An 11,345-nucleotide genomic window follows, 5' to 3' on the forward strand; every position below is an offset into this window, starting at 1 on the left:
ACCCAGAAAAGAGCCAGAATTCACCCACGAAAGACCCAGAATAGACCAAAAATAGACCCAGAAAAAAGCCAGAATTCACCCAGAATTCCCCGGCCGACAAAGTCGAAAATAAGCTATATATAGTAGAGCAAAATATTGGCTATTGCGTGAAACCTTTTTTCCTTTAAGTTATAGAATTTATTTTATGGCAAAGGTGCGATTTATAAAGTCATAGCGCCTTCGACCGAGCTGCTATGCTTCTTCTCAAGTACGAGCGGCTGTGTTCTACTTTAAACTTGAAACGACAGTATAAACAAGAGGAAGTATGCGTAATGATGAACAAACACCTTATGTTTGTGCAGAACATTCTAGAATAACCAAATGACTCAAAATATCTTATGACTTGCATGAGAACGGAAATACCAACACTTACATCCAGTTATAAAGAGGTTAAACACTTCCGCTACATGCTGTGCAACATTATTGCAAACAACATGCTAACGTTAAACATAAACTTTGTGCACATTAATATCATGACCGCTACATTCGGCTAACAATTCTGCAAACTATATACAATGTAGCTAAGCGTTTATTTATGCATCAAAAAGTCCATCATCATTTCAATGTCACACACCAAAAACATCCAGAAATTTCACCCTAAGAAGGTTTGCGAAAAGTCCTTCATTGGCTCGGCATGAAGAGAAAGGCATCTCAGAAATAGAAGGCAGAAAGACAATCCCCCAATTGTCAAACTGCATGGATTAAATGACGGACAGAGACACAACAGATAAACACAATATAACTACTGCATATTGGCGAAAAAGTACAGCACAAGAGAGAAAAGAAATAAAGAAAACACAAAATAAACAATGTAATCAAGTATTTCTGAAATGGAATTTAATAATATTTAAGAGAACTTTTTTGGAACAGAAAGCTTATCTTAAAATTTATCAAAGAAGTAGGTTTTGAAAATTTTACACAACTATTAATTTTTCTCGGAGAAATTCCTCCACACTTTCTGTGTTCCAGTTATTGATGCTAAGTGTTTCTTTTACATCATCATTTTCATCATGAAGTTTGATGATTGGATCTTGACCACGAACATACTGAAAAGGTTGAACATGTGTTAAAACTAGCTCAGCAAATTTAATCATATTGCTCATGCTATTCTACAAACCCGATTCATAATCTTAAAGTAATATACATTCACATTATTGTGCTGATCTGTTTACCCTGGCCAGTTTGTTTTAATTAATTTTTTTGGACCAAGGTTGTCCATGGTGCCTAGTAAATAGTAAGTTTACATTCCTATGCTGTTTAAAGCAAGCTAAACTATTACTGTGCCTGGGTTCAGTTTTTTTGTAAATATTTTATTTTCATTAAATGAAGCACGAGTACAGCAATAATGGTTGGGAGTCTAAGTCTACAGCTAGTCTTTTAAAAACTGAAACAAAGGGTACACTAAACACAAGCTTCGTACAGAAATCAATTAATGCAAATCAGAGCACTTACCTTGATTTTTAAATTGGAAAATGTTTTGGCCTTATTTCCTTTTACGAAAGCTGAAACACAGTATTTTATCAGTAACATCCAAAAAGCCTAACATGGACAAATTTTGATGCTTTAAAGTAAATTACTTTTTTATAATCAAATAATCTAAAGCAATGATTTATATTTATAACCAGGGTCAAATGGCCTGTTAATGCAGAAGCTCTTATAACACATATATTTTTGTGTTTAATGCAACAAATTGCAATCTCTGTTCTTAAAACAGATTGAAACCATCACTACAAAAAGTAATATAAAACTTAAAAAAAAAGAAAAAAAGATTTAAAATAAAATATGAGGTTATGTAACAACATAATTTACATGAAAAGTGACAAACACTATTTCACACCTTGGACTTGGGGGTAGCGTCCAATTTTTCATCCACACACCTCTAAAACTGCTTTAGGAAATTTCTACAAAACCGGTGTTAAGTAAGTACAAAAACACACCACAGCTATTGTTTGTGACTATACAACTACTATAACACCTAACAACTAAACCAACTAAAAAGTCCACAACCAACTTCTACTTGAGCTCTAAGCATTAACCACCAGTTGTTGTACAGTATAGTACCTTGGATTTGGGGGTAATTGGGTAAATATCAAATGCAGATTTCCAGTACTGCATGGTGATACTGTTTTCAACAGGTCAAGTTTAGGTCTTATAAAAGTTGCAGGAAAAAATAAATAAATATACTGCAAAACTACTAACATAGTGATTATAAAAAAACATTCAAGTCACACAGCCAATTATTTTACCTTTAAACCAGTGTCATCGGCTTCAACTTGGCAGCAATTGAGACAAGTTTCTTTCAGTGATTTAAGATCAAATTGATCTAACAGATCACATGAACTGCACATCAACTGAGATCCAAAACCAGCTTCAGAACATTGTTCAGGAGACAGGCCACCACTTGCAAAACTCTGAGCCTAAATTTACAAAAAATATTTTGTAACAAAAAGGGTGAAAAGTTTGGCATGCGGCCATTTTAATTATTGTACAAAATGTTCTTTGACACCAACTTTCGTAACAGTTATCATTGTAATGCAATGCAGCAAATCTTTATGTGAGCCAAGATGTTCACATGAACCAGAGTGAAGGTGTAGGTAAATCAAAAATGCCAAGTTATTAAAGTGAAGGAGATTCCACATTAAGTTTTGTGCAAACAGTAAGACTGAAATTTTGAAACTATATTTCTTCACACAAACTAACACACCTAAACCGCTCAATAAACAACAATAACAGCAACGTTAGGTTTGCAAATTTGAATACAGTTTGTAACTTACCATTCCAAGTAAAATAAATTGCAGAACTTTGGCCATCACGGCGGACTCCATCTTTTATCTAAACTTTAAACCAGTGCACAATGTGTTGTCAGTTGTCACGATTTCATCAAAAACTGACATGTAAACTAAACACGATTCTGAAGAAAACAAGGTGTGTTACGAAGGTAAGTTGTTGCCAGATAATTTTGCTAATGCATACTGCATTTTATGGGGAACTCTGTCTGAAATAAGTTATACAACGTCACTACGTCAGCTTTATTACGTTTCACTGCACGCGACGCCACACAATGAAAACACGTAGCAAGTTTGTAACTGTTAGCACTTTAACAAATCCTTTGTAAGTTTTCAGACAACAAAATAAATTTTGTAATGTTTGTCATCAATCATTTGATACTTCTGCTGCTTAAACGTTGTGGTTAATGATTAAGGTAAATAATAATTTGCAAAAAAATATTACTACAAGTATACAACGGCGATTGCACATTTTTCAATCCCTCCTGTGCACAATGGTGGGATTCATTTTTTTTTGTCAGTCGGTTCAATCACAAAAGCCATATTTTTCAGCCGGTTTTGTCACAAAAAGTCCATTGACAGTAACCAGCAATACCGGTTCGCTTATGTCATAAAATGTCGTGAGATGGTTCTATAGAACTGGTGCGAACTGCGAACCGGCTAAATCCCAACACTGCCGATACAGCTTGAGCATGTCAGTTTCAAAACGTGCCACTTGTTATATAAAAAAAAACAATATTGGTTGAAGATGATTACTGACACAAGTTTATCAACATTTGATTTAATAGTAGCAGTAGTAACATTTCATCAGACGGTTTTTGTTGGACGATTAAAGACTCAAATGAGCACATTTCCCTTGTACTGTAATAACCAACTACTCAAGTTTATGTAAGCGCCATAATTGCCTATGCAAATAATGATTTCAAGCTTCCATAAAATAAAGTTCAAGCAAAAACAAGGTTGAAATAATAAGTACAAAAAATAATTTTATTTAAATCACAATGAACTCCACAGTATAAAGTGCTTTGCTGCTTCGGGCAACATTAATATGCTCTATTAGTAGTACCAAAAATTGCTGGACACAAAGTAACAGAAAAAACATTTCTAACGAGACAGAAGAGACACACTTGACATAATTGAAATGATACATGCAATTTTCTGTCATTAAATCCTGAAAATAGCCAGTGCCTGAATCAAAGCTTGTACAAAGTTATATTCCATATTTTTAGCTTCATTTGATGAACAGATCCTTGTCTACTGTTTAAACACTTTTGCAAGGTTTTTCAAATGCCAAGGTTAAGTTAAATAGGTTTACAACGAACAGCGTCAACAGAACAACATGTTGCTCAAAACAGTTTGACATGAAGCCAACCAGGTCCACATCATATCAGTCTAAGCATTTTTTTACAAAACAGTATTTCACTATGTCAAATCTTAACTAATAGCCGATAACACATTTTGTAAAAACTGGTGTACCATACAATACATACTGGCCAAATCTTCATTCTTTTAAATTGCATTATGGTTAATGTCAACTACACATTTTATATGGAGACAACACATATTATGGACCTACTGTCCTGTGACCCAACAAAACACATCTTTACAAAGGCACAATAGAATTTGTAGCAAAGGCACTAGAAATATGGAACTAAGCTCAAGGTGTGCATTATATAAACACAACATCATAATACCACTTTAATTCAGCACCTTAAACGCTATTGATACTGTTTAAAACAACAGAAACAGAGGATTGTAGGTTTGTACCATTCTGAAAGTTATTCTGAATACACTAACTCTTTGCACTTGTGATCAAAAAAAGATTTATTGAACTGTAGCTAGCATTTCATATCAGAAAAAAACAGTATTGCTTGCCCCAAATTGTCTTCCTTATCATTTGGTGAACATCTTGAAAAAGTTTATGCTTGAATTACAGCTTTCAATCATGTATCAATTCTTGCACAGTGTATGTCTGTATAAGTTCTGTGCTATATCTAAGTTTTTAACTCATAATACTTTCCAGTCTTAGGGTCAAAATAGCAATTGAGACAGGGATCATAAAGCAGTTCTAACATTTCCTCTTCATCTGTTTCCCCACCAGTTGTAGAACTTTTCACACTTGCACAACTGCTTCCATTGGACAGTCCCATTGAATCATTGCCCACTGATTCGACATCCGATAAACTGTCTTTTTTCTGCAAAATCATTGTATTTTGTTTTGGATTTAAACTGGTCAGTTCACAATGGTTTGGATCTCATACAATAAAACAAGTCTATGTGGCCAATGTCTCTTCACCAGCTGCACAAATAATCTTTAGGTCAAACCAGTGTTGAAAGATTTTGCTTTGACAAAAGTTTAAAAAAGTTCAGGACAAACCACATAATAAATTATTGTATTTTAAAAAATGTTTCAAGTAAATTTCATAAATCAACCTTATACTTTTACACACAAATACCAATTTACAACACAAACCTGCTGCATTCGAATATTCGGCATAACTGTTGGTGGACTTAACAGATTTCCCCAATCTCTAGGATTTGATTGTGCAAGAGTGAATCCATTTAATGTGTTGTTATTAATGGAGGGATTGTTATTTTTCATTTCAGATTCATAAGCCTGAAAAAGAAAGAAATTTAGACAGCTACCAATATCATTACATGGTAAACATAATGGCTTTTTGACAGATTAAAATAAACTTTTTCAAAACTTTTTCAGTTTGCTTTCCTGGTATAAATGTGCATTTCTACAAAACACGTTGTTACCTTTTCAAAGCCTGTATTTACTTAAAAAATTCAAACTAAGGCCTAACACATTTCTTGAGTGGCCTGTTTGTGGCTATACAAGAATAAACCATATGACATTTGGGAATGTTGACTTTCTTTGTTACTTTTGCTTGTAATTAAATAACATTCAGCAGATGCTTGCTCAGTGTTGAGTATTATGGAGCTAACTTATGCAATTACACTTACATCCGGTTGCATAGGTGGAGGATTGCGGTAAGTGCTCCAACTGGCACCAAAGCTTTCATCTAGTGGATCATCATGGAAGCTCACATTTTCCCTTCCACGTATTGGTTCGTCATCCAACATCATCCCTTTTTCAGTTTCCTGCATCATACTCGCAAGCATGTTGGCCTCAAATGAGTCGCTTAATGATGCAACCTGATTTAAGATGTAGGGTTTTTAAAGAGTTATATTGGCATTAGGTCAGTTTACAAATTTGCCTTTACAAGATCTTGGACAACCTATAGATATTGCATTTTAGTTCAATGTTTATTAAAAAAATGTGATTGCTGAGACTGGTCTACGTCCATTATGTCAACCATTCCACTATTTCTTCAGTGCCTTTAAAGTAGTGATGGGATGAGTACCTGGTACTCGGTATCGAACGATTTCAGTGGCATCGATACTCGTACTCATTATCGAAATATTTTGTCTCAGTTTTCGATACCAACGTGCGAGTACCGAAGGCCGATTTACACCATAAGAATACAGGCAACTTTATGCCAATATTTGCTTTGGACAGCACAAAAGTGTAAAAAAGTTCTGCCAGTTTACGTGTATCTTTTTTGCTATCACATGGTGATTACATTTTTCGGCATGTGTGAGCGCACGCCTGTACCCTGACCATGGCAGATAAATTAGCCAGTGATATACAACTAAGTACAACACTAGACTTAAGTACTCGGTAATCGTACTCGGCATCGAAGGTATATACAAGTGGTACTCGTACTTGGTATCGGTACTCGCTTCAAAACCTGGTATTGTCCCATCACTACTTTTTAGTGAATTGGTAACAATTGCAACATATTTTTGATCTACTAACCTGGTATTGACTTGATGGCAGTGTTGGATTCTCATGGATAGTTTGAGCCTTTTCAATTTCACGAAAACTTTTTCGATGAACTGTGTATGGACCCTGACTTCCATTAAAACTTTTCTGCAGAATATAAAGACAATACATTCAGAAAAGTTATACCAGCACAGTATTTTCGATACAGAATGAACAGTAAATTCTTTCTGAAATAAACACCTCATGTAATAAATCAAAACGCTTTAAATGCAGTGCATAAAAGTCAGTGAATGAATAAATAAGCAGTGACTATGGCTTTACTTCTTTGGGAATTTGGGCGTGTGCTTTTGCAAATGTTTTTAGCTTAGAACCTAGAATATACCTGAGGGTCTTTTCTTGGTGGACTAACATCACTTTCCAGAGGTGTGTGCTTTTGCATATCCCGGTCATCAAGACTGTCACCTAAACCTTCACTGGATTCTCTTGTGATTGTTTGTACCAATGTGTCAACAGATGCTGTTAATGTTGCATCAGAGCTTCTTAATGACATTTGTGCAATCGGAGGCTTCCGTGTAACCAAACTCGACCTCGATGCGAATTTATCGCTATATTTTTTGCTGTCATAAAGTTGTGAATTGGGAGAATGTAAACGAGAGATGTCAGGTGATAATGAGGCTTGAGGTTGGTTAATGTTTCTAACTGGGGAACTGATTTTAGAGAAATCCTGTGAAACCTTGTTTAAAGGATTCACACAGACAACATTACGCGGGCTAGGGGTATGTCGGAGAATTGACTCCTGAATGTCATTGCTGTCATCAGAATCTGAAGATGCAGGGGATCGTAAAAAATCTTCCTCAAGGTGTTGCTCATTTTGAGTTGAGCCGGATTCGGTTCGTGAGCGAGGTACAGAATGAGGTTGAGAGGAAAATTTGAACACAGTAGAATTGCTGACATCAGCATTTAGTCCATTCTTGAATCCTTCTGTTGACACATCCAGTTCATCAACAAGATTTGCTAACATTGATGGCAACTCATCCAAGTTTCTATCTTGGTTTATCGTCTCCAATTTGTGCTTTGAATCTCTGGCAAGCAGTGCTGGAGCTGCAACTCGTATGCTTGAGTTTAAATCAGCATTTTCTTTATCTGATGCCGGGGATGCAAGTCTTGCAATACTTGATCGGACTTTACGAGATGTTGAACGACTGGTTTGGTTGCCAATAGAGTTGTTACTTGCAGTCAATCTATCTTTAATTGAGGATGATAAGGACTTGTTTCTTGTCCTTGAGTTTACTGGGACCTATTAATATTTGGATCTGTTTATACCTGCATGGTATTTGTATGTGGACACACACTTTACAGACAACATTACCATTTGCCAAAAAGGGTGTACATAAGGGTATTGGGCTTAGGTAAGTAGATGGGCTTAGGCCATATATGTTTTACATGGAACAATAAAAACTAGCCATACATTGTTCAAAATACCTTTGTTCCAAAGGCAATATGAGTCGGTGTAGGATCGCGTGCAGAAAGTCTTCGACTGCTAGATAGATCATCACTAGAAGATGACCAATACCCTGATGGTTCCCTTGCATCACCACGAGATAGTTTGGGACCAACATGAAGTTTAATTTTTGGCACAGAAATAACCTAAGTGCAAAAATGAATTCTACAAATATTTCTTGCACCAAGGAGTTCATACTAGTGATGCACCGAACCCGCCTAAAAAGGTTCGGGCCGAAACCGAATATTCGGCCATGAGGCCGAATAATTTCGGCCGAATCAGGCCGAACCTAAAATCCCCGTTTTTTGGATGGTTTCAACTGAACCTTGTATTGTTGATGCGAGTGAACTCAATTTTGACAAACTAAAATCGCTTTCACACGTGGTAAACTTTGCTAAACATCTAATATTTTGCAGACAACGTGGCTGGTATTTCATAGATACAACAAAAAGTTAATTAATAATGTTTCGTATGGGCGTAAATGAAATTTAAGGCCTTAATTCCATGCAATAAAAAAGTTCGGTTTCGGCCGAATTTTCAAAAAAAATTTCAAAAAGTTCGGGCCGAAACCGAAACATTGCAAAACAGCGGATTCGGCCGAAATGTTTCGGCCAACCGAAACTTCGGTGCATCACTAGTTCATACCACTGATTGTAAATATGAAGATATTAATACATCTTAACTTTTAAACCTGATAACCATTAGTTTCATAAATGTTGCTCATTTTATTTAAGTCCACCCCTATTGTGTCTGTTTGGTCATTTCTTGTAAGTTTCAAATGAATTCAGTTTACACATTTTTTGCCTCGCGAAATGTGGACATATCATAATCAAGCAGACCCACCAACATATACTTTTATGTATAAGGAGGCTGGTTGGAATTTTAAAACTTGATTTATATTCTTACCTGAGTAACAAATTGCACAGTGGATGAAAATTGAAGAGAATTGGGGATACTTTCACATGGTCCTGTGTTTGTTGGGTCATCCGGCAAACCAGATGAGTCGAAGGGCTGATTTTTCATTGTAAAAGCTCTTCGTACTTTGCAATTTCCTATTATAAAAAAAAAAAAATTAAGGTAATGTAAATTAGTGGCCAATGACTTTCACATTTTAACACAAGAACAAAATTGTTAATAAACAGATTTTCCAACCCTGCTGCTACAGGACAAAAATAAGGACATATTATATAACATTAAATCTGAAACTAAATGCTGGTTAAAAACATTTTTTTACCCAATGCTGTACCAAATGTCCCTTGTATTCTTGTTTCAAAAACAATATACTTCAAAAATACTTATATATAATGTACCTGACAGTGCTACAGACTCCAAGGATTTGAATGTTTGACTGGGAAAAACATCAGATATCAGAGAAACCAGGTCAAAGCAGAGGTTAAGCCAAACATCTCTTTTCACAAACGATAGAGGTAGTTTTGCATGAAGAGGTGTTGGTGCAATGTCTTTTACTGAAGTTGAAAGCACGACTCTGCGCTTTCCATTCTTGATGTCTGTCATCATAAGCTCCACAGCAAAATCTTTGGATAGTGGAATCAGCACTTGTGCCACAAAAAACCTATGTAAAAAAGAAAACAAATACACAAAGGTAAACATTTTGTTCCATTATGGTTATCATATGTTACACACTGCAACATTGAAATCAAATGACAAAAAAGAGTTGTTGCTAAAATAATTTAATAACGATGTCTTTGTATCAGGCAGCATATTCAGCGAGAGTGATAAGGATTAGGAGTGGACCCATGGTTCATGCTTTCAAATGACATGTTACACATATTAAAAACAAAAGTAAACATCCATAATTATTGAGTGAAATCTGTGGAAAACATTGCTATTTTGAGTGCTTATTAATGTTGTAAAACTGTAACCATGAATGTCAGAGAAAAGAAACTTTCAAAAATGAACAAATACAGTTTTGTGAAAGCAATAAAATGTTGTATTCTAAATAACCAAACGCAAATTCAAGCTACAACACAATTACACAACATAATATCTTTAATTCTGTAAAACATTAGACCTATAATTGTTTGACTGCATTAACAAACCTTTGAATTAAGGAAAGTGACTGCTTGCTATCTTTTCCAGGGAGTTGTAACTTTGCTGTGGTTGTGCTGCCTTCAAGAATGTAAATATATCCCTTGACATCCTTTTCAAAGTCCCTTTTTAATGCAGGGTTTTTCCATTTATTCAGAGGATCCTTTCCATTTGCACTGAACACATCAACGTGGGTACCACCCTGAAATTCGTTCTTGAACATCTTGAGTTGAGTGTCTCACATTAAACCAATTTAATCACCATTTCAGTCATTTTTTATTGTATTTCGTTTTATTTATTGCATTATTTTATATTATACTGTAAGTACCAAAATTACCCAACAAACATAATAGCAGTTAACAATCTTTTCGAACTTAAGTTTTATTTACAAATAATCCTGATTAAAATATTTCCTTTGGTTAAAAATTGTGGAACAGACTTCTGTTTTGGTTTAAAAGTCGATCTATCATTTAATATATGACACTAAACCACCTTCTAGTATGAATAAAGTTTAGGTAGAAACCTTTAAAAGGCAAACACCTGAATTTAAAATCAATGTTGTCATTCGGAATTAACGTTGTTTCGTGGGCAATCTAAAAACTTTAACAAACTTAGTCTGTTTAGTCAAGTAAGGCTACAGAAGTTGCACTTTTCAGTTGCGCACGTTTTTATAAACAACGGGTATTTAAAAACGGTAGGACGGCGTCCCTAGACACTGTTACCATCCGTTGATAAATTACCACGATTTGTTAATTACGAACCAAAACAAACACAAGCAACAATTCGTTCCAATCCGGACTCGCACAGTAACCGAAATTTTTTTGTAGCAACTTTTAAAATTTAGACCAACTTTTCCTATTTTCAAATCATGCAATGTAAACACCTCTAACTTTTTTAAAAATATTGACCAAATTAAAACTGTTTGTCGAAAATGTTCAGTTAAATCATGGTATACTGTGGTTAAATTATTTTATCACCTGTACCAACGGCTCATTTGTTTTCGTTTGTTAACATTCATACAAAGTTGAAACGTGTTGGTATCTTATTATTAGTACATAACCCAAACATAATTCTTCCTGCGTTGATCAATCTGAAATATTTGAAAACCTTAATCTGAACAAAAGTTTTGCTCAGAAATAGCAGGTCTTGTTTCGTTTTCACCTCCGTGAATTTCACC

At 35.0% G+C, this 11,345-nt stretch overlaps 2 protein-coding genes across 2 annotated transcripts; both read right to left on the minus strand.

The window, feature by feature from the left end:
- Positions 1-550: 550 nt before the first annotated feature.
- LOC145227597 (selenoprotein F-like) lies at positions 551-2,980 on the minus strand. Its single transcript, XM_080092466.1, has 5 exons — positions 2,814-2,980; positions 2,286-2,456; positions 1,877-1,940; positions 1,492-1,541; positions 551-1,085 (listed from the first exon to the last, which is right to left on the minus strand). Exons 1-5 carry the CDS (start codon positions 2,862-2,864, stop codon positions 954-956), a joined length of 468 nt encoding a protein of 155 aa, XP_079948592.1. The 5' UTR covers positions 2,865-2,980; the 3' UTR covers positions 551-953.
- Positions 2,981-3,989: 1,009 nt separating this feature from the next.
- Positions 3,990-10,886, minus strand: LOC145227589 (protein CFAP20DC-like). The gene is made up of 9 exons (XM_080092455.1): positions 10,180-10,886; positions 9,430-9,692; positions 9,026-9,171; positions 8,101-8,265; positions 7,001-7,915; positions 6,652-6,765; positions 5,796-5,987; positions 5,299-5,442; positions 3,990-5,020 (listed from the first exon to the last, which is right to left on the minus strand). The coding sequence occupies exons 1-9, from the start codon at positions 10,389-10,391 to the stop codon at positions 4,820-4,822; spliced, it is 2,352 nt and encodes a 783-aa protein (XP_079948581.1). The 5' UTR covers positions 10,392-10,886; the 3' UTR covers positions 3,990-4,819.
- Positions 10,887-11,345: the final 459 nt, after the last annotated feature.

The sequence above is a fragment of the Phallusia mammillata genome, chromosome 1 (genome assembly GCF_965637545.1).
Source record: "Phallusia mammillata chromosome 1, kaPhaMamm4.hap1.1, whole genome shotgun sequence".
NCBI lineage: Eukaryota > Metazoa > Chordata > Ascidiacea > Phlebobranchia > Ascidiidae > Phallusia > Phallusia mammillata.